The sequence below is a fragment of the Limtongia smithiae genome, assembly GCF_038497785.1.
Source record: "Limtongia smithiae strain NRRL Y-17922 unplaced genomic scaffold V1518scaffold_1, whole genome shotgun sequence".
NCBI lineage: Eukaryota > Fungi > Ascomycota > Lipomycetes > Lipomycetales > Lipomycetaceae > Limtongia > Limtongia smithiae.
In genome coordinates this window covers 805957-828521 of record NW_027117622.1, presented here as the reverse complement: position 1 = coordinate 828521, position 22565 = coordinate 805957, and the positions used below count along the sequence as shown (strand labels likewise).

At 48.0% G+C, this 22565-nt stretch overlaps 5 protein-coding genes across 5 annotated transcripts; 1 reads left to right on the top strand and 4 right to left on the bottom strand.

Moving 5' to 3' along the window:
- Positions 1–1672: 1672 nt before the first annotated feature.
- On the top strand, positions 1673–5040 carry V1518DRAFT_443655 (uncharacterized protein; the record flags this gene model as incomplete). The annotated part of the gene is made up of 3 exons (XM_066906443.1): positions 1673–1793; positions 1854–2348; positions 2406–5040. The coding sequence occupies 3 exons, from the start codon at positions 1673–1675 to the stop codon at positions 4739–4741; spliced, it is 2952 nt and encodes a 983-aa protein (XP_066761977.1). The 3' UTR covers positions 4742–5040.
- A 379-nt stretch (positions 5041–5419) lies between these two features.
- On the bottom strand, positions 5420–6876 carry V1518DRAFT_18858 (Anp1-domain-containing protein). The gene is made up of 3 exons (XM_066900863.1): positions 5876–6876; positions 5725–5821; positions 5420–5659 (listed from the first exon to the last, which is right to left on the bottom strand). The coding sequence occupies exons 1-3, from the start codon at positions 6660–6662 to the stop codon at positions 5494–5496; spliced, it is 1050 nt and encodes a 349-aa protein (XP_066761976.1). The 5' UTR covers positions 6663–6876; the 3' UTR covers positions 5420–5493.
- Positions 6877–7256: 380 nt separating this feature from the next.
- Positions 7257–18736, bottom strand: V1518DRAFT_402950 (uncharacterized protein; the record flags this gene model as incomplete). Its single annotated transcript, XM_066901855.1, has 8 exons — positions 7257–7367; positions 7429–7548; positions 7604–7697; positions 7763–7877; positions 7932–15515; positions 15570–18237; positions 18298–18603; positions 18692–18736. 8 exons carry the CDS (start codon positions 18734–18736, stop codon positions 7257–7259), a joined length of 11043 nt encoding a protein of 3680 aa, XP_066761975.1.
- Positions 18737–19194: 458 nt separating this feature from the next.
- V1518DRAFT_408930 (Di-sulfide bridge nucleocytoplasmic transport domain-containing protein) lies at positions 19195–21051 on the bottom strand. Its single transcript, XM_066902250.1, has 2 exons — positions 19739–21051; positions 19195–19683 (listed from the first exon to the last, which is right to left on the bottom strand). The coding sequence occupies exons 1-2, from the start codon at positions 20924–20926 to the stop codon at positions 19501–19503; spliced, it is 1371 nt and encodes a 456-aa protein (XP_066761974.1). The 5' UTR covers positions 20927–21051; the 3' UTR covers positions 19195–19500.
- A 119-nt stretch (positions 21052–21170) lies between these two features.
- Positions 21171–22463, bottom strand: V1518DRAFT_408928 (uncharacterized protein). Its single transcript, XM_066902249.1, has one exon. The coding sequence runs from the start codon at positions 22021–22023 to the stop codon at positions 21559–21561; it is 465 nt and encodes a 154-aa protein (XP_066761973.1). The 5' UTR covers positions 22024–22463; the 3' UTR covers positions 21171–21558.
- Between the last annotated feature and the right edge of the window lie 102 nt (positions 22464–22565).

The window sequence follows — 22565 nt, the reverse complement described above, 5'->3', positions numbered from 1 at the left end:
GCAACGGCGCTGTCCCGGAGGATTTCGCACTACGCTCTCACGCTCTGGTGACAGCGAAGTTCGTACGAGCATCACTCATCGTGATCCAATGGTGCGCGAATCTGCAAAACCTCAATAGCGGATTATTTTTCTCCTGCCTTATGTAATTTGCCAATTGCAGTACAAGGCCATTTGGTAGTGCCGGTGCTAGCGGAAGTCCGACTTACCAGTAGTATCACAGGTCCGACACTAACTACTACTTACATTGTTGAATGCGAATGAGTTGAGGACCTATCTGTGAGATGTGCGAGATGTGCTGATATGTACGAAGGAGACATTGAGGTGAAACCGTGGTATATGCGTCGTGAAAACTGGGAGCGCGGCCTCATGACACGCGTCTAAGTTGCGCCGTCGCGTCGCGCAACATACATCATACTATTGCGTTCAGCAAGTTCGTCATCACTCGCATCATTGGGAAGGAGTTCAAATCAGCTTACAAGCACATCCGCATTCTGGCTAGATATGTATGACAAACTGCAATTTGAAATCAATCATACAGGTCGATTGTGGCAGTGTGAACGCAACGCATTTGTACGGCCACTACGTAACGCTTTCGTAGTTTGTACGGGACTGTACGGTCCGGAGCAACGTAAGTGTGACGTCAGATCGGAATTCTAGTCGTTACCTGAGTAAGTACTGTGCCAGCTGTCACATGCTCTGCCGTTTACACAGCCTTCAATACGTGCTCATGATCAGTGAAGTTGCGCTCGCAGAATCACTACCACTGAGCGAAGTAGCAGGTTAGTGATACATGCGGTCGTTGTGGTTTGTCATCGCCTCTTGCTGTGCATTATGAACGAACCGGTTTCGCCGGGGTTACGCGTGTGGCTGTGATCTGGAAACGTGACTTGCGCCGGAAACGAAATGAGAGCGAAGGGCAATGCCGAGTCCGCATAAGGCTAGTTGGCCCGCTCCAGAGTTCCGTGCTCCCACCACAACAAACAGCGGGACAACTAAAACACAGCTGCTTGCAAGACCTCAGGTTCCCGTCGAAAGCAAGTGCGTGCGCATGTGCTTGGAGATTTATCTGTGTCTGTCTGTGAGGCGATGGTCCGGCTCTGCCAGGATAAACACTGCGGTCTACACCGCGACATCGGTCCGCGGTTGCGTAGCTCCGGTTCAGCGGGGAAGTTGAATGCGGCTGGAGGCAGGATGTAAGGTCCTATCCGGTCTCAAGCTAGACCGGAAGGAGTAGTATTGGAGTCAGTAGCGTGAGCTGTGGCGCAGGCTGGAGCTCGTTCTGGGCCACGACCGGCGCGCGGCGCAGGGCCGGTAGAGCAGTGCACGAAAACACAACACATCGCCAGGCCAACCCGCGGGACTCGCGTCACTCCTTCCCGCTCCTCCACTCCTCTTCATTCCCTTATCCTCTCCGTTCCTCCATTTTCTCCTCCTTTACTTCCTCTTCTGCGCCCACTTCCCGTCCTGGTAGCGCTTTATTCCGTCTCTTAGCTGCAGTTCCATTCGGTACGGCAGCAGCACACCCCTTTGGCTCCTAGGTCCGCTTCGGTCGACTAACTGGTCTTTGCAGACTATTAGGAACACCTGGACGGTTCTCCTCTCGCCGCCATAGGCCACTCTGCATCCCCTCGTATCGCATTTCTTCATACTGGCATCGCATACGATATCGCAAATGCCGCCCTCACACCGCAGTTCCCGGACCTCCAAGGAGTCTAACCGGGCTGAGGCCGCCTCAGAGAAGTCTCCTTTAGCAGCCCCGGCTGCCCACATCGGAGTGCCGTCGTACGGCGCGGGTATGTCGCTTCTGTAGGCTATTTGCTAAGATCGCTTTCGTACTGATGCCGTTCATCTAGCGCCTGTTGGACAAGAAGACGACGTCCTCGTCGACATCGGAACGCCCTCCATAGATGATGCGATGTCCTTCCAAGCCTCTCGATCTTCGCGCAGGAGAGGCATGTTTGCCGATTTTAAGATCTGGCTCAACGATATTCTTTTTGGCAAGTCCGCCAACTTGTCGAAGACTTCCGAACAGGAGCATCGCATCGCGTCTGCTCTATTTGAGGTGGCGCATCTAGACTATGATAATGTTCTCAAACGCTTTGACACCGACTTCAACGGACTCACGGCATCTGATGCTGCCAAGCGTCTGGAGGAGTATGGCCGTAACGAACTCGAGTCCGCTGCTCTTAAGCCTTGGTACCTCATTATTTTCCAAGGCCTCATCCACCCGTTCAACATTCTTCTCATGATTCTCGGTATCTTAGCCATCAGTGTTGCCGAGGATCCTACTACTTTCTACTTCGTCCTTGTTATGGTTATCGTTAGTGTCGGTCTGCGCTCATACGAAGGTAAGTTTCGATTGGTTCAAAGCCGTTCTAGTTAATTTATTAACTCAACATGCGCAGAAATGAAATCTCAGAGCTCTTTCCAGTCGATGCGCGATCTTGTCAAGCCAATGACTAAGGTCATTCGACCTCTTTCCGACGGAGGCTTCGTCGAGGTTGAAGTTCCCATTGCTGATGTTGTTCCTGGTGACGTTTTGCTACTCAGGGCCGGTGACATCTTTCCCGGTGACATTCTTCTGATTGAATCGAAAGACATGTTCGTTTCGCAGTCCTCTCTTACTGGTGAATTCCTTCCCGTTGAGAAATCAACCAACGTTAATAAGCCGTCATCCGTTTTTGATTTGTCGAACATCTGCTTCATGTCCACCTCTGTCGTTTCCGGTCGTGGCCGTGCAGTGGTTATTGCCACCGCTAACCAGACTTACATTTCAACCATTAACTCCACTTTGAACTCTGAGTCTATGGACACTCGCAATTCTTTTGACGTGGGTGTTCGCAAGGTTGCTTATCTTCTTCTCGGATTTGGTCTCGTCATGGTTCCTATTGTTATCGTCGTTAATGGCCTCACCACTCACGACTTTTACGAGGCTGTCCTTTTCGGCATGTCTGTTCTTATCGGCCTCACTCCTGAGATGCTCCCTATGATTTTGAATGCCAACCTTGCATATGGTGCCTCGGAAATGGCCAAGCATAAGACTATTGTTCGCAAGCTTGACTCGATTCAGACCATGGGCGTTGTTGATGTCATTTGCAGTGACAAGACTGGTACATTGACTAAGGACGACGTTGTTTTGACTGAGCATTTGGACTCGAAGAACTTCAACAATCCCGACGTATTGAAGTACGCCGTCTGGAACTCACACTTTTCCACTGGTTTGAAGAATGTTCTCGATGCTGCTATCCTTACCGCTGGCAACGAGACCTTGTCAGAGTACCATCCTGTTGAGAAGGGTGCTGTTTATTCTCTTATCGAAGAGCTTCCTTTCGACTTCGTTCGGCGACGAATGAGTATCATCCTCAAAACTGGGACTACAACTACTGAACTTATTTGCAAGGGTGCTGTTGAGGAGGTCATTGACAATTGCGAATCAGTCCGTGAATATAACGGAGATGTTCAGACTGATGTTAAGCTGACCGGTGAATACATTATGGGACTTCTTGCGAAAGTTAACCGGCTTAACTCTCAGGGTCTCCGTGTGTTGGCGTTGGCCGTTAAGATCATCCCCGAGGAGCGCATCGAATCCGGTGATATCCAATTCTCTTCTGACAAGGATGAGACCGGTATGACCTTCATTGGTTTCCTTACTTTTCTGGATCCCCCTAAGGACGATTGTGCTGCCGCTATTAAAGATTTCAAGAAGTATAACGTCGATATCAAGGTCCTTACCGGCGACAACTTGGCCGTCGCTTGTAAAATCTGTAAAGATGTTGGCATCTCTACGGAGTACATTATTACTGGTGCGGAGCTGGAAGAGATCGAGGAGGACGAAGAGGAGTTCGAAGGTGCTGTTGAACGATGCACAGTGTTCGCGAAGCTGACTCCGTTCCAAAAGTTTAACATTGTCAACACGTTGAAGAAGAACGGTCATACAGTCGGTTTCTTAGGTGACGGTATCAACGATGCTTTAGCGCTTCGTGGCGCTGACTGTGGTATCTCGGTTGATACTGCTACGCCACTTGCTAAGGATGCCGCTGACTTTATTCTCATGGAGAAGTCTTTGCATGTTATTACTCATGCCATTTTGCGAGGACGTAAGACGCATGCCAATACCATTAAGTACATCAAGATGGCTGCGTCTTCGAACTTTGGTAACGTTTTCTCGGTTCTCATTGCCTCTGCATGGCTTCCATTCCAGCCTATGACCGGAAACCAAATTCTTACCCAGAACTTACTGTACGATCTATCTCAGATTGCTATTCCGTGGGACAACGTTGACGAGGAGTATCTGCTACATCCACATTCCTGGGCGGCTGATTCGATTTTCAAGTTCATGGTTTACTTCGGTCCTTTGTCGTCTATATTTGATGTTTACACTTTTGCGGTTCTGTGGTTCTACTTCGATTACAGACGGCCATTCACGGATGATGTCAAATATTTTCAGACTTGCTGGTTTTACGTTGGTTTGATCACACAGACGCTTATTGTGCATATGATCCGCACCGAGAAGATTCCCTTCTTCCAGCGCCGACCATCGTGGCAGCTTCTGTTTGCTACTCTAGCTGTGATCGTTGTTGGCATTATTATTCCGTTCACTCCTCTTGGTACTCGCGTTCTGCAGATGCTGCCGGTTCCTGGCATGTTCTACCCTTTTTTGATTGCGGCTATCGTTGGATACTTCTTGGCTACCCAGGTGGTCAAGAAGTTTTATATTATGCGCTACAAGGAATGGTTGTAAAGGTAGAATATGAACAAACTTTATTTTGGGACTGGATTAACTTCTTACCTGTACTGCGTGTTTATTGGGTTTAAGGGAGCATCTCATACCGCATATCTTTTTGAGATATTGTGCATCTTACTTTATTTTGCGAGCTTATTTGCATATATTTTTGTTACGCGTGACGACGAATGAAACGGCCATCATGGAAGTGTGAAGCTCAAAGGGATGGGTTTTTTGAGTTTTAAGTGTTCAATTTTTTAATCTTTGCATCTTTCATATTGTTGCGCCGACGGGGGCGCTGATCATTCTAGTGTGAACTGTCTACAAACAGTACATGAATTCATATGGACATTTCGATATACATATTTGTGGTGATTGTGGGTTCAATCAAGTAAATGAGCGGTTGGAAATTTGTACTTAAAAATGCAAGCTTGTTTATGTGATGAGAACGCGTAATTTATTACGAATAACAAGAACACTGAACGACGCTGTCTATTTTGCTCTTAACAAAGTACATAATGACTGGCGCCGTTTGCCACTAGTCAACACAGTCGAACCAAAACAAAAGAAAAGAAATTACTACATTAAATGCAAGGAGACTGCACAAGCTCTGGCATCATGAAGGGAGTCAAGAAGGAAGTCGTTCTGGCTAAAAGTGTGATTTGTTTACAAGGCGGAAGGGGATTACAAACACATGGAGACATGGAAGAGGAAGGGGTAGGACGAAAGGAAACTTAAACTGAAACTGATCATGATGATATTATACTAAGTTATTCGTTGTAGTGATAGACCAAATAGTTTGGCAAGCCGTAGGCTTGGTATCCCAAACGCTTGGCCATTTTTGCGAAGCCCTCGGACTCGATGAGGTGGTAGAACGGGAACGGCGGAAACATTGCACCGTCGCGGTGTACTTCTGATTTCACAAGCAGTGCAGTTCTGGCAATAGCATGAGTCAGTGGACAAAGTTTTGCGCCAGTCGAGAACGAAGTCAGAAAACTTACGCGCCAACGCCGTCGAGAAGCACCTCCTCGTGGCTGCCATTTCCTTCCACGTACATATATGACATGAGCGTACGGTAGGTTGCCATCTCAGAGTAGCCTGTTAACATAGTTAGTATTAATCACTACCGCTCGTTGTATAAATCGTACATGCCCTCAAAAATAACATCATCGTCAGACATATCGTTTGCCATTTTGATCGCGGTCTCGCTATCTTGCCAGCTGTTGAAATCATAAGCGCGAATCTTGTTCTCGCCGTGATCAACATATCGCTGGTAGCAGTTTGCAGCGATGATTGGCTTATCATGGACAGCCAGATCCTGTATAAGTGTAGGCGGCGATTCGACTATGTCCGCGTCTAGCCAGAGGATCCAGCTAATTTTTGCGTTGATCGTCGTTGTGAACAAGGAGTTCCTCGCCTTCGCCATCGCTGCCCGACGCTCCTTCTGCCCACTGAGAGCGTGTCTGTCCTTCTCGCTCTGCGAAAACGGACTATCAAACTCCTGTCGCAAAATTGTCACTTTTGCGAACCTATTTTTCTTCGGCCCGGTCTGCAGCTTCTTCACGGCCTCCTCGAGCCGGACCAGCGCACTGTTGGCCTCACGGCCACGCGGTACAATAAATCCAAGCTCTATGAGATCATGTGGGTAAGTTAGGCTGATTAGATTGTTCCAGTACTCTTCGTAAAACCGCGCGATGGGCGTTAGAATCAGCACTCGCTCTTGACTCTCAAACGATTGCCACGTTGCCTGTAGGCTATCCATTGGATAGCGGGTGATTGACTTTGTTCCGCCAGTAGCTGGCACAAGCCGCTGCTTCGATTTTGTGCCCGAACCAGAGGAGGAAATGTAGTAAAACAGGAGAACCATCGAGACGCCAACAAAAGTCAAGGAGAGCAATGGCCGTCGGCGCATTTGCCGCGCTTTAAAATATAGCGACATTTCCGTGTATCAGTCGATCTGTTATAATAGGTTTAAAGTGCTGCTTGCTTTAAAATTGCAGACTCTCGCGGAAGTCGTCCTGAGCTTGCGCGTAGTAGGTGCCTGATGGCGTTGCAATCCCCCGCATAGAGGGACGTAGCTGAAACGTCGTAGTCGCAAGTTTGGCCGGCACCTTTCAAACGACCTGGCACTAGTCCAATGGTGCTGTGTGCGTGTCGTTGTGTTGAATGTAGGGTAGACGATTAGTCAGACTACCCTGCTCATGTAGTTGGCGCGGTAGATGGACTTGGTGGTCGATGTATTTTGAGCGACTCTTTAGCCTGAGCTTGTTAGACGCGTCTCGCATAGCCGCATATCACGTGATAGCCGCTTACAACAAAGATATGCCTCAATCATTCCAAAATGATTGCAGCAGTCAACTTAGCATCAAAAATATCTTTTTCTGTGATCTGAAAATATACAATATGCCGATGAAGCGGATCCTATACACGACAGAAACGATACCGTCTCAAACAGAACAATAACGAACGCAAATTAGATAAGAATAGAAGCTCCTCCGCCGTTGCCAGCCTTTTCTTGCTCCTTTCTCCCTCTTCAAGCAAAGGCAAATCCCTCTCGTCCTTCCGTGATAGCCAACAGTAATATACTTCGGAGTGTCTCGTACGAGTCGTACTCTGGCAAGTCAATCTGATTAAAACACGTATGCTGTTATGCTGTGTTAGTAAGGTGATCCGACAAGCAGCAAACATCTAGAACATAAACTTACCGATGAAGGAAGCCTGTCCTTTGGACCGTAGTCACGATGTATACTGAATCGCGACACACCATTCATGCCTTCTAATTCTGAGAACCCATTAAGGGGCACTTTGCTTGTGCCGGTCACGAACTGTTAAGTCTTGTTAGCATCGACATCAAACCTAATCCTCACAATACCCACGTACCTGCAACAGCTTGGCACGTTCTTCAGCATCAAAAGACCGCACCGCACGCCAGAACCATTGGATTTGCGGAGACGACGCGGAATAGTTCTGATAGCTAATGGAGCAGTTGCAAGTTAGCAAACCTCGTGTCTCAACAGAGAAAAAAATAAGAATACCTACATTGTATTGTTCCGCCAGTCGTCGATGTCAATATCAGGAAGACCGCAAATGAGAAGCTCCAGCTCTTGCTCATTGAAAATTGAAACCAAATCTTTAGGAATAATGTCGTAAAATCCTATAAATTGCTTTAATATGTGCATGCTCACGTTATCAATAAAGGAACACTTACCTCTCAAGAAATGCTCCAGCTGATCTTGCACACTCGTAAGCAATCTGTATCCAACCACCAGCCGCACATACTCTCTCTTATTTTCCTCTGTCACGGAAATCTCTCGGCCATTCGGAATCAAATCAATAATCTTCTTGTCGCCGTAGTCGTCTGTTTCCAACGACATGGTCTCCGTGATAACGTCCGTAATATCATTCTCCAGCATCCACACCAACGACTTGTAATATTCAAGATCCAGAGTTTCCATATCTTTCAACGCCACCTGCTTTCCAAGAATCCGCTTATATACCGGTCGACTGAAATGGCAATCTAGTACACGACCTTCGTACAGCGCCTTGCCAATAATACGACCAATAAACTCGAAAAATGAAAGATGCTCAGGATTAACTCCTGACGTCCGGTTCGGGTGAAAGGTCGTCTGGTCTGAAGCGACAGGAATAAACAATGCGTAGTCAGGATTAAACATCTGTCTTGCAAGAACCTGAAACCATTCTCTTGTAACACCGCCCGCGTCAACGCCCTCTTCGCCGTGGAATCTAATATTCAGCTTTGAATACTTGATTTCGTCACCACGCTTAAAGTATAACGCCTTGTACGAATCCAAGAAGACTTGGTCGCGACGAACGTTGATCGCCAAAGGTCGGTGGATATGCGCGGTCTGCGCCCGGGCATGGAGTTGACGACTGAAAAAGCTGCGCTTATTGTCGAATTCCAAAACTTTCGGATTCTTAACCAATATTGAGAATGATCCACTCATAAGTTTTGGGTTGTTGCGAACCATCTGATTAAGAATCTTCTTGTGCTCGTCTGTGAAGTTGAAAAACAAGTGCTCCATGGACTTCTGCGTAACGTTTCCTGCGGTATCAAGTCGAACAAGATTTCCTGGGACCGGGGCCGTTGTACTCTCTGTCTTTCCCTTGAGAACTTCATGTTTGCATACGACCATGAATGTCTCGATGAGTGGTAATAAAACGGTTGCAATGTGAAGCATGTCCGGCCGTTCCTGAATCTCTCGGAGACACTCGCCCAGCGCCGACCAAAGCGATCCAAAGTCTAGGCCTGCGTAAAGCTTCACGATCGTCTCCTCTTGGCCGCTCGAGGTGGTCTGTTCAGGTTTCGTGTTCTCTCTGCTGCTATCAAACAAGTAATCCACGGCAGTCAAAACGCGAAGAAGCTTGGCCTGATCCGAGCTCGCCGGCGAAAATCTCGACAGTGCCATTCCTTGAATGTCCGAGCCTGCTCGTGCAGACTTAATACGTTCGCAGAGCACCTTCAAATCATCAGGTACCAGGCGACCCAACTCTTGAGCTTGTCGGATAAGTTCCTTCCCGAGAATCTCCTTGGCACTAGGGACCACTGACAAGTTCTGCATTGTAGCAAGAGTCTGGTGTAAGGTCTTGTTCGGACATTCTCGTGCCGTTAAAATATTGACGAGTAAACACAAGCTCGCTTCCGGTATCACTGGCGGGGTTAGCTTCGCTGATCGCGATTCTTCTTTCTCAGTTTCGTTGGTGAGTTCAGCAGCAGAACCTGTAGAAGGCCCGGGTTCAGCTGTCACATCAACATGCGGCTCTTCTCTCTCAGTCCGCGTAGAAGCTGCAGACGGACCAGCTTCATCCTTGTCAGCCGCGTTAGTTTTTGTCAAGATATGCAGCGGCCGAGTAATTTCCTGAAGGAGAAGTGATAAAATGTCCATGATCGGTGCACTGTCGCGAATGGCTGGTCGATCCAGTAAAGCAATGAGGATATTGATCGGATATTTTTGTCCGCGCGACAACGTGTCCTTGGTCAGCTTTCCCTTTCTGCTTGCCGCCCGTTTCAATCCAATGGACGCCTCGTGTTCAATAAGGAAATAAGACGCCAGTTGTCGATTGGCCTTCACAATATACTCTAGCGCTTGTAAACACTGCTGAACTAACTGTAACGGCGAAATCTCAGCCGCCATGGAGAGAGTTCCTTTCGTTATAACAGCAGGCGACTTTGGGGTATTGGGAAGAATGCTCTTCGACGGAGTATTCAACGAAACCTGCTGTTGAGGCCGCGCCCGTACAGAGATCTGGTTAAGACTCCGCTCGACCGATGCAATATCTGAACTGCCATCTAATAAAACGGAGAGAATCAAGTTAAACAGCTCTGATCGGCTCTGACGATTTGCAGTCACGGATACCAGCATATCATACAGCGGATTGCGCTGGCCGCCAGCTTGAGGTAAATACAATAGTCTTGTCAACGCCGCTATGCCTGCTCGATCCAAGAGCTGTATACCATTGCGGTTGAAAAAGTCACGCCTCATCGCGGCCGTATGCTGAGGGGGGAGTCGAGTTAAGTGAACAGCATGGTGGCGCGCAGCCGGTTCAATGTCAAGAAAAGCAGCTGCTGTCAAGTTAGCCGCGCTGGCATGGCGTCGTTGAATCTCATGAGCCTCGTCCACGATATCCTGCGGTAAATGCGCCAATACGTCTTCGCTTTGCTCTGCTAATATAGTCTGCCGTAACGACGGATCCAGAGAAGCCAAAAATGTTGCGAAATCCGTATCAGTTTCATTACCTTCGGTCGGTGCTGTCTCGCGCGTCTGCTCTGCGCGTCGTCGATCAGCGGCTTCCTGCTGTAACAATTCATCTCGAATATTTGGCGGAAGTGCAGCCAAAAACTCAGCAGCAATTTCCGATTCTTGTTCACCGCCATTTTGCAGGTTCGTGCTCTGCATTTCACGAATATGCGCCGTAAGAACTTCCTCCCTCATAGATTCCGGTAGTGCTTCCAAAAATTCGGGATCAATACCCATACCTGTGATATCCATCGGTTGTCCGCGGATCGTAACAATAACTCGCTGCACCTCTTCCGGCGGTGCCGGTCCTTGTTCGGATTCCTCATTCGGTGGAGCGTCTTCCATATTCGCCTCCTTCGGTTCATCTTCAGGGGATTGCTCCGCAGCCGCTGCCGCAGCGGCTGCTGCGGCATCTTCTGCTTCACGACGAGCATTTGCTTCTGCCTCTTCTGCAGCAAGTCGCTCGGCCGCTTCCTTCTCTTGCTGACGGCGGGCCTCCTCTTGGCGCTCTACTTGGCGCTCTCTAGCCTCAGCTTCGGCCTTCTTCCGTTCGGCATCTTCTGCTAAAGCAATTGGCCACAAAACATTGAGAATATGATTGACCAATTGTGACGCCTTCTCCTGACCGGATTTACCAAACATAATCATGGACTCGTCGATCCATCGTGAAAGTGTAGATTTTGGGTTGGCAGATTCCGTGATCCATCGAGGGTCGTCACGGAAAGCGGGCTGCCTAGTGTGCGGATATCCGAAAATCGACTCAAAATCTCTCGGCAAAATCCCAGTGGGATATGGCAAATGTGAACCGGCTCGTCTGTGCTGTGATCGCACAATATTTTGAAAAAGTTCGTTCCATATCTGCAAATCTCCTTCTGACGGCATTCGTCGTCCAGAAAAGATGAAGCCGTTCGGGATGCCGCTGTCGTCAAATAGAACTGGAAGACTTGACCGTCCAACCGAGCTGCCAAAAGAAGAGCCAAACTCTTCCCATGGTGGCTGTCCTAAGGGATTTGCAGTTATATCCATATCTGGCCAGCCTAAAACAGTTAGCAGCTGACCCTTTGAGCATTCCATCCATATTTTCATACCTCTTCCAGACGGTCGCGAGAGAGAATTCGGGAAGATATGCGCGCTGTGCCGAATTTGAGGCATGCCGTCATAACTCAGAGGCATGTCTCTGCGATGCGGGTAATCCATATCTCCGAAGCGGAAAACAATATCCCGATAGCGATCCTCCTCTTCCAAATCATGTTCGAGGTCCTCATAATCAAGATCTTCAGGTTGAATGACATCCGACTCTTCACCGTCGTCTTCTTCGTCGTCCTCTTCACCGTCAATATCGCCGTCCTGTTCCGGACTCACGCCTTCTCTGAAAGTTCGAGCCATTTCTCCGAGATTCACAGGTGCACCGTCAAGCCCGTTGTGCCACTCTCCTTCGAATCCTTCTTCAACGTCGTCACCATCTGTGTTGTAGTAATCGTCGTTGATTTCTTCAGACGACTCACCGTCGTCCTCGTCCTCTTCGTCTTCTTCACCTTCTTCCACGACCACGTCACCGACTTCGTCGTCGTGCATATGATCATAGGGAAGATCCCCAGTAACAACGATTTCGACCTGTAAATAATTAGTAAAACCAGCAGTCAATTCAAAAAAATACTCACGCACATTCATGCCGTCTTCATCGTCGTCTTCGTCCTCGTCGTCCTCGTCATCCTCGTCATCGTCCTCATCCGACAAATCTGTATCCTCGTCATCGTAGCTGTGGGTAGGATCACCAACGTAGGACGTAATCTCTTCTTCGTCCGCAGTGTAAGGATCATCCTCATCCACCGAATGAGCATCGTCGTCGTCGTCTCCTTCTTCTTCGTATTCCATCTCATCGACGTTGTCGTCCATATCACTTCCTTCAGAATCATCTTCATCGTCCATATCTTCTTCAACTTCATACATCCCAAGCGCAGAATTTGACAGAAAATCGGGTCGTTCCTCCTGTACATAGTCCTCCGGACCGGAATCAGTTGAAATATAGTCGTCGTCGGCTTGATCGGATGGCTTCGTCAAAGATAGCACATCAGACAGCTCAATAGAGACGCTTGATAATTTGGCTAGAGGCTTGAGTATCGATTTCACAACCCGCTGAGCGCCTGGGAAGTTCAGATCGATATCCGCCAATGTAGAGGTGAGCGCACCAACAAAATTCTTTTCGAACATGATCTTCGCAATAGCTTGTGCGTCATTTTCTCTCAGCGAAAGAATGCTCTTCGATGCGCCGATAGCACCACTCCGTCCAGTCAGAAACTTTGAGCAAAGAGCACTAAGACAGACCAGTCGAACATATCGCACGCCAAGAACATCACTCGAGGTTGACACGTCCTTCAATGCGCGAAGAATAGCATCAAGAACAAAGCGTCGAATATGAACAATTGTTGAATCATCTTCGTTCGCATCAAGGCACTCGCCAGTGCTAGAAACAAGAGCGTACAGCAATTTCGCCGTCATTCCAGAAATTGCATGTTTTTTCTTGACGTCAAGTTCCTCGGATGATGCCGAAACTGTAAACATACCACTGATTAGAAGTTCGTTCAGGAAATAGTTCAGAACCGACAAGCGAGGCTTTGATGGCGTAATAATCGTTGACCGTTTAGAGTAGCCTATAAATTCCAGCTTGCACTGATTGTACGACGAGAGCAACTCTGTGATGATTTCCAGAATATAGATCCTGCGCATAAACTGAGGATGATTCGCCGCATTGAACTCCGACCGACTAGAATCGCTCTCTTCTTTCCCTTCTTCCACGTCCGGTGGCACGGGCACATCTTCTTTGATGGAATGCAATTCGTTCAACAAATAATGCATGACTCCTGTGTTCAACTCCGACAAGGCAGCCTTGTGCGTAGTAAGTGGTTCCGCGAGTTTAGCATCAGTCATTTGCTCATCTTCACCGTCTTCTTTCGCTAAAGCCCCGTCCTCGGTCTTGTCAGCACTGGATTCATCTTCCGCCCTAGATGCTGCCTGAGATTTCAAAATGATAGTGGGCTGTCGAGATGAGAGCTCCGGAGATAGCACAAGTTTGCATATATCGTTCGTAACTTCAACAGCAATCGGCGGATTACGCAAGAAAATACTCGAATTTGCGCGGACGAACGTAGCTACATCCGTTGGTCGTGGCCGCGGCTGAGAGAGCCAGTTCCTAATCTCCATTTTCATCATGGTTCTCAATATGTCAGGATAATCGATCACGTGACGAAGAAGAAGACTAATCAAATTCTGCAGCCTCGCGCGCCCACTCTCCTGCACCTGGCTACTGGCCGTCACGAGCATAGCAATAGCGCCTTTATCAAATGCTTCCACTGCAAGTGCGTGATCCCTAGTAAGAATAACCAAAATGCGCGCAACAGCGGTTGCGGCGCGTTCTGTCTTCGGGATCGGCAATTTTACCAACACGTCAAAGATCATGCGCCTAATATTCGCAGGGACTTCATCCAGCGCAAGTATCGGCCCTGTTTCATTGGTATCGACAGGTAAAGGAGTCTCTGCGTTCACAAGAATCCGCTCAATAACGAATAGCACGTCCGCAATGTAAGATTCCTCGTCGGTAGTGGCTCTCCGCAGGAGGTCGATGAAGAGTTCCCACTGCTCCCTCAAAGCTTCTTTACCCGCCGCAAAGAAGAGATCAGATTGAAGCAATAATCCTAGTAAATGAGCAGTCGACTTCAGGGTGGCGACATTCTTTCCGTCAGAAGAATTAAAACTCTGCATGTAGTCTGTGATATCCGCGGTCAATTTCCTCCGGTCAGTGATTGTATCATCCCTTCCGCTGAAGGTGGATTGCAGAAGATTCGCAAGACTGAAAACAACACCCGGATGAGCTCTCAAAATTATCAGAGATCTAGATACCATAGACTCTCGCAGTCGGAATCTTATCTTGTCCAAATCAGACACGTAGCAGATTGACGTGTCGCTAGTCACAGCAGCCAAAGTTGACACTTGGCCCTCTGTCTCATGCTCACTCTCTGTCCCTTCCATCGGCGTATCCACTAGCGGATTCGTTGGAGGAGCATCAATCTCTGTTCCGCGATCTGAGGACGGCGGAGCAAAGTCAAACAAAAAAGGATCATGCGCACGATCGCCACCGAAAAACTCGTCTAGCACGCTCCGGCGTGCTGAAGTTTGGACCCCGCTTCTTGACTCTTGAGACTCAACGGCTCCAGACGGCCCAGTAGGGGACGCTAAAGCAACAGAATTTTCCGGCGTATTGTCAGTTGAGCTCTCATTTTCACCAGCGTTGAATATTCCAAGGGCATTAGTTGCACTCGATATTTCTGGAGTCAAAGGCAAAGGAGTAGCTGGTCCAGCACTTCTGTCGACTGCAGCTGACGCCCGTGTAAGAGCAACCTCGACCAATGGTCTCGATAGTCTCAAATTTAAGAGCTGGCGAACATTCTCTTCAGCGCCCTGGAATGAGTCCGCAGTTAACTGGTCCGAAGACCAAGCCTTGTCTCCCTTAACAAGCGCACCGATTTCGCCATCCGCAAGCATTATTGATGTCAAAATGCCAATAAAGCTGTTCAAAATTGGCGTTGAAACGTTCGTCAGTCCATCCGAAAGCCATAACTTCTCGATAACTGGAAGCACCGCCATCCGCAACTCCACCAGGAATTGGCTAGGATTGAAATATTCCGATCGATCTGGATCTCGGCATTTCAGACTAATTGTCTGAACGGATTCGATAACGGCCTTAGAATTCACCAAAGTTGAAAAAATTTGAAGAACGACCGCATCCCCAAAAGTCCTGGCTTGGTTTGATAGCAACGACTTGTAACCGTCCTCCGCGGGCGGCAGAGTCTTGAGCTCATACCACAAACCTTCCAGAATGCTGATCAAGACATCTATGCCGCCAAGACGCTTAAAGCAAATAACCACAACGGTCTGTAAACTAGGGGAACTAGCTCGTTGGTCGTCGAACAAGATATGTCGGCTTGATGACAGTAAAAGAAGCCAATACGCGTACTTGTCTCGTTTGTCTTGGAACAGATCTGCGGAGCTATTAGCGTCTTGAAAGCCATCATAATCGCATCCTCAAAACATACCTAGTCTGTCATATTTCAAGCTGTCGAGGAGCGTCTTCGCAAGGACTTCTCCCACGAGAAATCCCTGTTTCTTGTTGAGAAGATCCTGTCCACGGCGAGACAATGTCCATCTCGAGATACCCGAAAAAATCTGACTAACCGAGCCAGGCATCTGGCTCATCATGTAACGCGCGACCTTTACGTTTTTGTACCGATTATCAGTCACATCGATCTTCGCTTCTGACTCAATAATCTCTTGTCTGCGATCGTAACTTCGTTGATCCTCTGTCGTCACCACACGGCTTGCGTCGCGCCAATCGTCAGACAAACTCTTAAAAATGAATATATCTTCCCACAAGCAGTTTCGCTGAAGCTTGCCTAGGTCCGACAGCAAGCTCTTGCATTCGTCCACCATCGTTAGAGGTTGAATCATAGGCATCGCCATTTTCGACTGTGGAACCGTTAAGTGCATGTACATATACGAAAGCAGATATGCAATGCAGTGAACTGTGTTGAGTGACTTCACGAATTTCGAAGCCGTGTCAACGCTCTCTTCCTCCAAGTTCTGAAAAAACGAACCTTCTGCGTCGTAGTCCAAAAAGACTCTGATATCCGACAACGCCTTCGCTGAGGCCTTCAAAATAACCAGACTCGCTACCGGAGCATTGTATTCAGTGGCCGTCTTCAGGATCTTGGCTAAGCATATAGCCGAAGGTCGGGCTGCGAAATCATAAGGCAACGACGGAACGGTGTAGAGCTCCATTAGAGGCGTAAGACCGCCGCGGTTAATGAACTCCTTACACAGTGAATGGTGCTGAATAAGTATATCCAGAAACTTGCAAAAATTCTCAATCAGTGAGATGCAATCTGCCTGAGCATCTTGAACCACGAGTTCGTCATCCGCATCGGTCTTAAGCACGTCTGCCTTAACCGGGAAGAATCTCGCGCCACCTGGTATACGTCCGCACTGGTCAACGATATCTTGCACCACAGATAGAATTAGTGTCGTCACTTCGGGCTCCAGAGCCGGATGATGTCGAACCATTTCGTCAAACGCCGTTCCAATCTCGCTCGGATGTAACAATGATTGCGCTAAGCTTGCGCTTTTGAAGACCTGGAAGAAGTTCTCTAAAGCGTGTAACTCCCTAACCAAATCGAGTCCAGAATTGTTGAGGCAAATTGCCCCTATAGCGTACGGAATTGTCGTAACCTTTGGAAGTTTGATCAATTCGGGAATCGCATTAAGAAAGACATGCGGAAGCTTTGACTCGCTGATGATTGCGTACGATGTAGGCTCATTGTGAATCAAGGTAGACATGATGTCGATTGCATATGATACGATGTCGTTACCAAGAATTTCAGAATGAGATATTGTCTTCTTCAACGAATCCAAGATTGACAATTCAATCAAGTTTCTGAGACGATCTGCATTACCCGGCGATTGCATCATGCTCAATAACAGTTTATAAAGAGAACGCAAAAATTGAGCGCGGACAAAGCTAATTTTGTAGTCCAAAATAGCAGACTGTTCCACAGTGTAATCAGGATTCGCGATATGATAGTCGACTTCTTCTTCGATTCTCTTGACAACAATGTCCAATCCACCGTTTTGAAAGAAGTCAGACACGGCGCCAGAAGTAGTATTGACTAAATGTTGTGTAACAGTGACCGCTATCTTCAAAGTACCGTAGTCCTTACTCGGCGTCCTAACAATTTGAAGGATAATAGACATTAGGCCAGCCGTAACGAGAACTTGCGCAGAATGGCTGTTGCTGGAAAGAAGCTGGAGCAGATAAAACAATCTCTTCACGAAATATTCATCTATAACTTCGCCATCTTCCAAATTCTTCGCAATCCTTCGCACAATATAAAGCAAGACGCCGTAGTTAACATTCGCGCTCAAAGAAGATAAGATCTCGTTATGCTTCGACCGGTGCAAGGATAGAGCCTGGAGAGTCTCCAAAGCCGTGGTTCGTAACTCCCGCGGCACGTTCTTGTCCGGATGTATCAAGTCGCACAATGACGGAACAAGCTGTGCATTAGTGGCAAAGAGACGTGTCTGAATCACAGAATCGGGAACTAAATAAGCCAGGAATTCAAGAGCTAAGCATCGTACGGCCGTAAGTTGCTGCCTCATCTCTAGGCCCTTGGATCCGCCGGTAAATGCCTTGGCAGTTCGTGTGAGCAGGAACGCGTCGATAACAAAATCACGAGGGACCTGCGCGAAGACACGGCTCTCAAGAGCATTCAATGAAGACTCCTCAACTTCCTTAGGCGATACGACGTATGTAAGCATACCGTCATTAGACTTCTCTGGAGTCTTGTCGAATTTGACAGGGGTGACTGGCATCGGCGCTGCGGGAGCTGCCGCTGTAGCAGGTGTAAATTCGGGCTGGGCCAATTCGCTTGCTGACCCAACTTGATAGTACTGAAAATTGATCTTAGCCCACTCAGAACTCCACTCCTTCGTGTCATCGATAAGATCGTAGAGTGTAACTTTGCCAGAGTGATCGAGTGGAGGAGCCGGAGGGTACGCGCCCACTAGTCGAAATAATTTCTCCTGGCTAATGAGAACAATCGGTGATCTGTTTGAATTGGTTTGTGAATATCGTTGAGCCAATCGAGCGCAGACTCTCAAAGTAGCGATCACGATCGGCAACGACGTGGCATACAACAAGCCAGAAAGACACTATGAGGAATCTGTGTTAGAACATATTTCACGCGTGGATGATATACAGTGGAACCATACAGATTGACTCGCATAGATGCTTCGTCGCGAACAGTGCTCAAGCAACAACGAGGTGAAATCCAACACCGCGACTAGTAACGCTTCCTCGTCTGACGAAAATACATAGGGAGTCGGCAGGTTGAGCTTCAATTTGCTTTTCGCCGTAGCCTCTTCCAAGATGTCGTCAAATCGATTTAATAGTGGGATCCAGTGATATAAGTCGCCTTTGGGCTGATTCCACGACGTGCCAAATGACTGCAACTGCTTGGCGAGATCTGAAAGCGGACATGTCGATGCGGTAGTAATGAACTCTTGAATAGATTCCGGCTGATGAATATATGCGGTCAGTTTCCTATTGCAAATTGCTGGCGACAGAAGCAAATGCACGCCACATAAAGGGAGGAGAATCACTTACAAAGTGCTGCCGCCGAGACGACAGCGGACTCTTCTTTATCTTCATGAAGAACTTCTGATTACTGCGATTAGTTCAAAAAACACATTCAACAATACTTTGATATAATCTCGGTGTTGTTGGTGCAGTAGTGAGCCTGGAGCTGCTATGGGAGATGTTAGCTGCCTTTATGTACTAGTTTGAGTACGGAATATTCGAATCCAGGCGTTCGCAGCAAGTTTCTGCGTATTGAGCTGCAGATCTTCAAAAGTTAGATAGTACTTGCCTTTCCAAAAAGCACCAGATAGTCTTTCAAAGTCAATACCGATCTGGCAGGATTTTCTTTTGGAGTGCACTCTGCACGTCGAACGCGAGCGGTTTGCAGAGATGAGCTCGAGATCAGACCTTCCGCCGCCGCAAAGCCTATGACTTCGAGCCCGAACGTTAAACGGCCCGGCCAGCTAGCAAGCAAGGCCAGTAAGAAGTGAGGTGTTCGTGTCACAACTGCAAGTGCTTTTGAAACATAAGGTTCTCAGATTATTATGTAAACGTCACGTGTTAGAACTTTAAAACTGCAGCTACCCGTTGTTGCGTGTTGAGCTTTCGAGCTTAGCTAGGTGCACATTAGATTTGACTAATCATCTTGCAACGATGACGAAGGCACTCGTCCTTTGCCAGTGGCATTCCCCAATTTTATTTCATACCAAGACGAATAGCAAACAAAGACAAAACGATTCATCAGAGACAGAACTGGAAATATTGTTCTGAGTACATAACACAACGCCGCCCAGCACTAGTTGCATATTGAAATCTGCACCTCAACCCAGCGCTACTCACAAAGAGTCGGAACGAATGAGAGCGGTAGCCAGATCGCCCTGACTGGTCGCAGGCGGTGGCTGATGGTATACTATCCGTTCCTGTGCATGTGCATCAATAGCACCGCGGGAATTAGTGGCAGGTATAACTCTGCTGGACGAAATATACATGGCTCCAAGCGTTAGTACTAAGAGAAATGCCTACATCATGTTAGATTTATGTAAGTCATAAAATTGCAAGTCACTGAAGTCATACCATGGTTTTGTACGAAATTCGTTCCACGAAACTATTAAGAATATCCGCGATTACTTCCACGCTGACGCTGGCGTGTCCAACGTCAGATGCTTCCCGATTCATACACTTCTGCCATTCCCCGCACGGAACTTCCATATAGGGAATACGAGTCTCAGGCATACAATTGTTCTTCAGGTATTCTTTCGTGCACAGTGTAATCTCAACGATCGCTCTTTGCGTGTATTCTTCTGCTTTGTGCCTTACTTCACTTCTGACCATGAACACAAATGATGTGACCAAATATAGCATAATCATGACCATGAAGAGATTGAACATGAGCTGCAAATATTGTGCGAATACTAACGGAAGATTATCGTGTCTCGCCAGTACAGCCAATAACGAGGGATTTTCTGGCGGAGGAATATGAGCGGGGGCTGACACTGTCCGCCTAGGTGTCTGAAACTCGAAATCTCTTCGGACCTTTTTTGGAGATTTGGTCATTGTGGCTTGCAATATCCAGCCTGAGTGGTCGCTCTCATCATCTTCATCTGCATCAGAAGTGCCGGAAACACTGATCTTCCTGTTTTTTGATTTTCGCGGTGAAAGAGCGTTGTTGAATATTTCCTTGACCATTAAGTAGGGACTGGACCCGTGCGATGCTCCTTTGCTCTTACTCGACCTGAACAGCTTGCGAGATGGACTTGACTCTTTCGAGGGCAATTTGTCGATTTCGGTTGTTGCGTAATTCGTTGTATCGTCTAGCATTTCGACATCTGTCAAAGTTCTGTCACGTTTCGTGATGGAGGATAGCATAACAACATCGTCGTCGTCGGGATAATCTCGTGCAACTTCCATAGGACTCCCGTCGGGAAGATTCAAAGATGGCCATGTCGGTGTTGGAGTTGTCATAGTACCTCCACGTGGTGTAGAAAATCCTCTGGGACGTACTGTGCTAAACAGAGGTGTATGATATGGTGTTGGCCCTTGATAATCTGTTGGTTGTCTGCGCACGCTCGACCGGGAAGGCGACAGCTGTGGAGTGTTCGCACTTCTTGTCGCAGCCATTGCACTTCCAAACGCCGAGTTAACTCCATTCAGTGGCCCACCGCCTGTATATTCAAAGTCCATGGGACTCTCAGATGAGCGAGCCGGCGTGCAGACGCTGCCTTGGTCGAAGCGCCGCGTATTATAAACGTCCAGTCCTGCCATGGAGCGATCCTCAAAATCTTGAAATAGAACACCAAAGACTGATCGATATAAGGATGCAGCCGAAGGTAGTGCTCGTATTGGTGGGTCACCTGCAGATCGCGTCTCGAGCAGACACAAAAGTTAAGCGCATGTTTACATGATACTGTTTTTACTTGTGCGCTCCTTGGACGCGCCCTAACCCAACCTCGAAGCTGGAAAGCAGATCTCCATCGTTGTACGCCCCGCGTAAACCGATTTGTTCTAGGCTTTTCTTTGACTCTTGATACATGTATTAAATGTTGTCAATGCTGTGATTGTAGACAACAGTCATGTTAACAGTTTCATTTGTAAGGCGACCTATTGAACTTCGTCATAGTGACAGTTAGTTTTGAAAGATTTACAGTTAGTTAGAAACGGTGTTAATACAGAGAAGCTTAAAATATAACAAATAATAATACACATGCATAGTGCAGCCAAGAGAGAAAGTTCATAGGAAGTAATATGGCAAAGCCAACTATATAGAGAGAGAAGCATCAGAGAACAAACACCAATAAACCCAATAAACACTACTAAAATTGTTGCATCACCCGCATTTCGCACTCTGTAGTCATTTGCATAAGCGCATGTTCACATAAGCTAGTCGTGGGTTAGTCTCAACGTGACTTATCTTCCATGTCACGTTCGCTTTTTCCAACATCGGCCAAATTTGACGGGTTAGAACGGTTGTGATGTAGAAAGTCGACTTGACGACGGTATACAGCGGGAGGAGTCGGGACGCCGCCGACGCCAGGCTGTTCGATTATGCGTGACTGTAGCGCGAGAATATAATCGCGAAGCTGTAAATTTTCCTGTCGGAGGCTGTCGATGGTAGCCTTGGAAGCCTTGAGCTCGTCAACCTTAGCTTCCAGGTCTTTGATGTAGCATTCTTTACGCTGCCTGAAGGCCCTCTGTGCTGCGCGGTTCTGTGCTGCCCTTTTGCTTGTTGAAAGCTGTCGGCCGGTCTTGCTGCATTCGCCGACGGGGGGGATGGTAGAAAGCGGCAGCTGCTGCGGCGACGCCATCTTTGACGGAGGTGTTGGAGGTACTGGTGTAGGTGACGGTATTGAAAGAGAATCCATTGCCGAGAGGTCGGCGAAACAGGTGCCAAAGGCTGTACTTCAAAACGCCGAGCGACACGAGTGCGCGTCCAGGAAGCGCGCGGCTTAGACGAAACTCCGAAGCCTTCAGCCAAACCGCCGAAGTGCGATATTCTCAACAAACACCTGAACCTAGAGACACTTGATGGCGGTCTCTAGCCAAGTTCGCACAGGATTTGAACAAGAACAGAACGACGACGTTAACCAGGGCCGGATATATTATCAGCCGCACATGGCTTGGAGCCGTGAAAGCTGGGAAGCCGAACTGCAAACAAATCGAAAATAGGCGCGGCCGGTTTGTGCGAATTCCTGTATTGTGCGCAAAAGTGGCGGCTCTACCAAGTGCTGGTATAATGGGGCGGGACTGGTGGACGATATCGGCGAACTGGAGACACAGGGCTCGAGTGGGAAGACGAAGCGGAGATGCATGTTGTGCGGATAGCGTGGTATTTCGAGTCTCTCCGCCGCAAACACACCGGGTAACGTGGAGCCGATGACGCGCTGTTCTGCGGCTGCTGATGTAA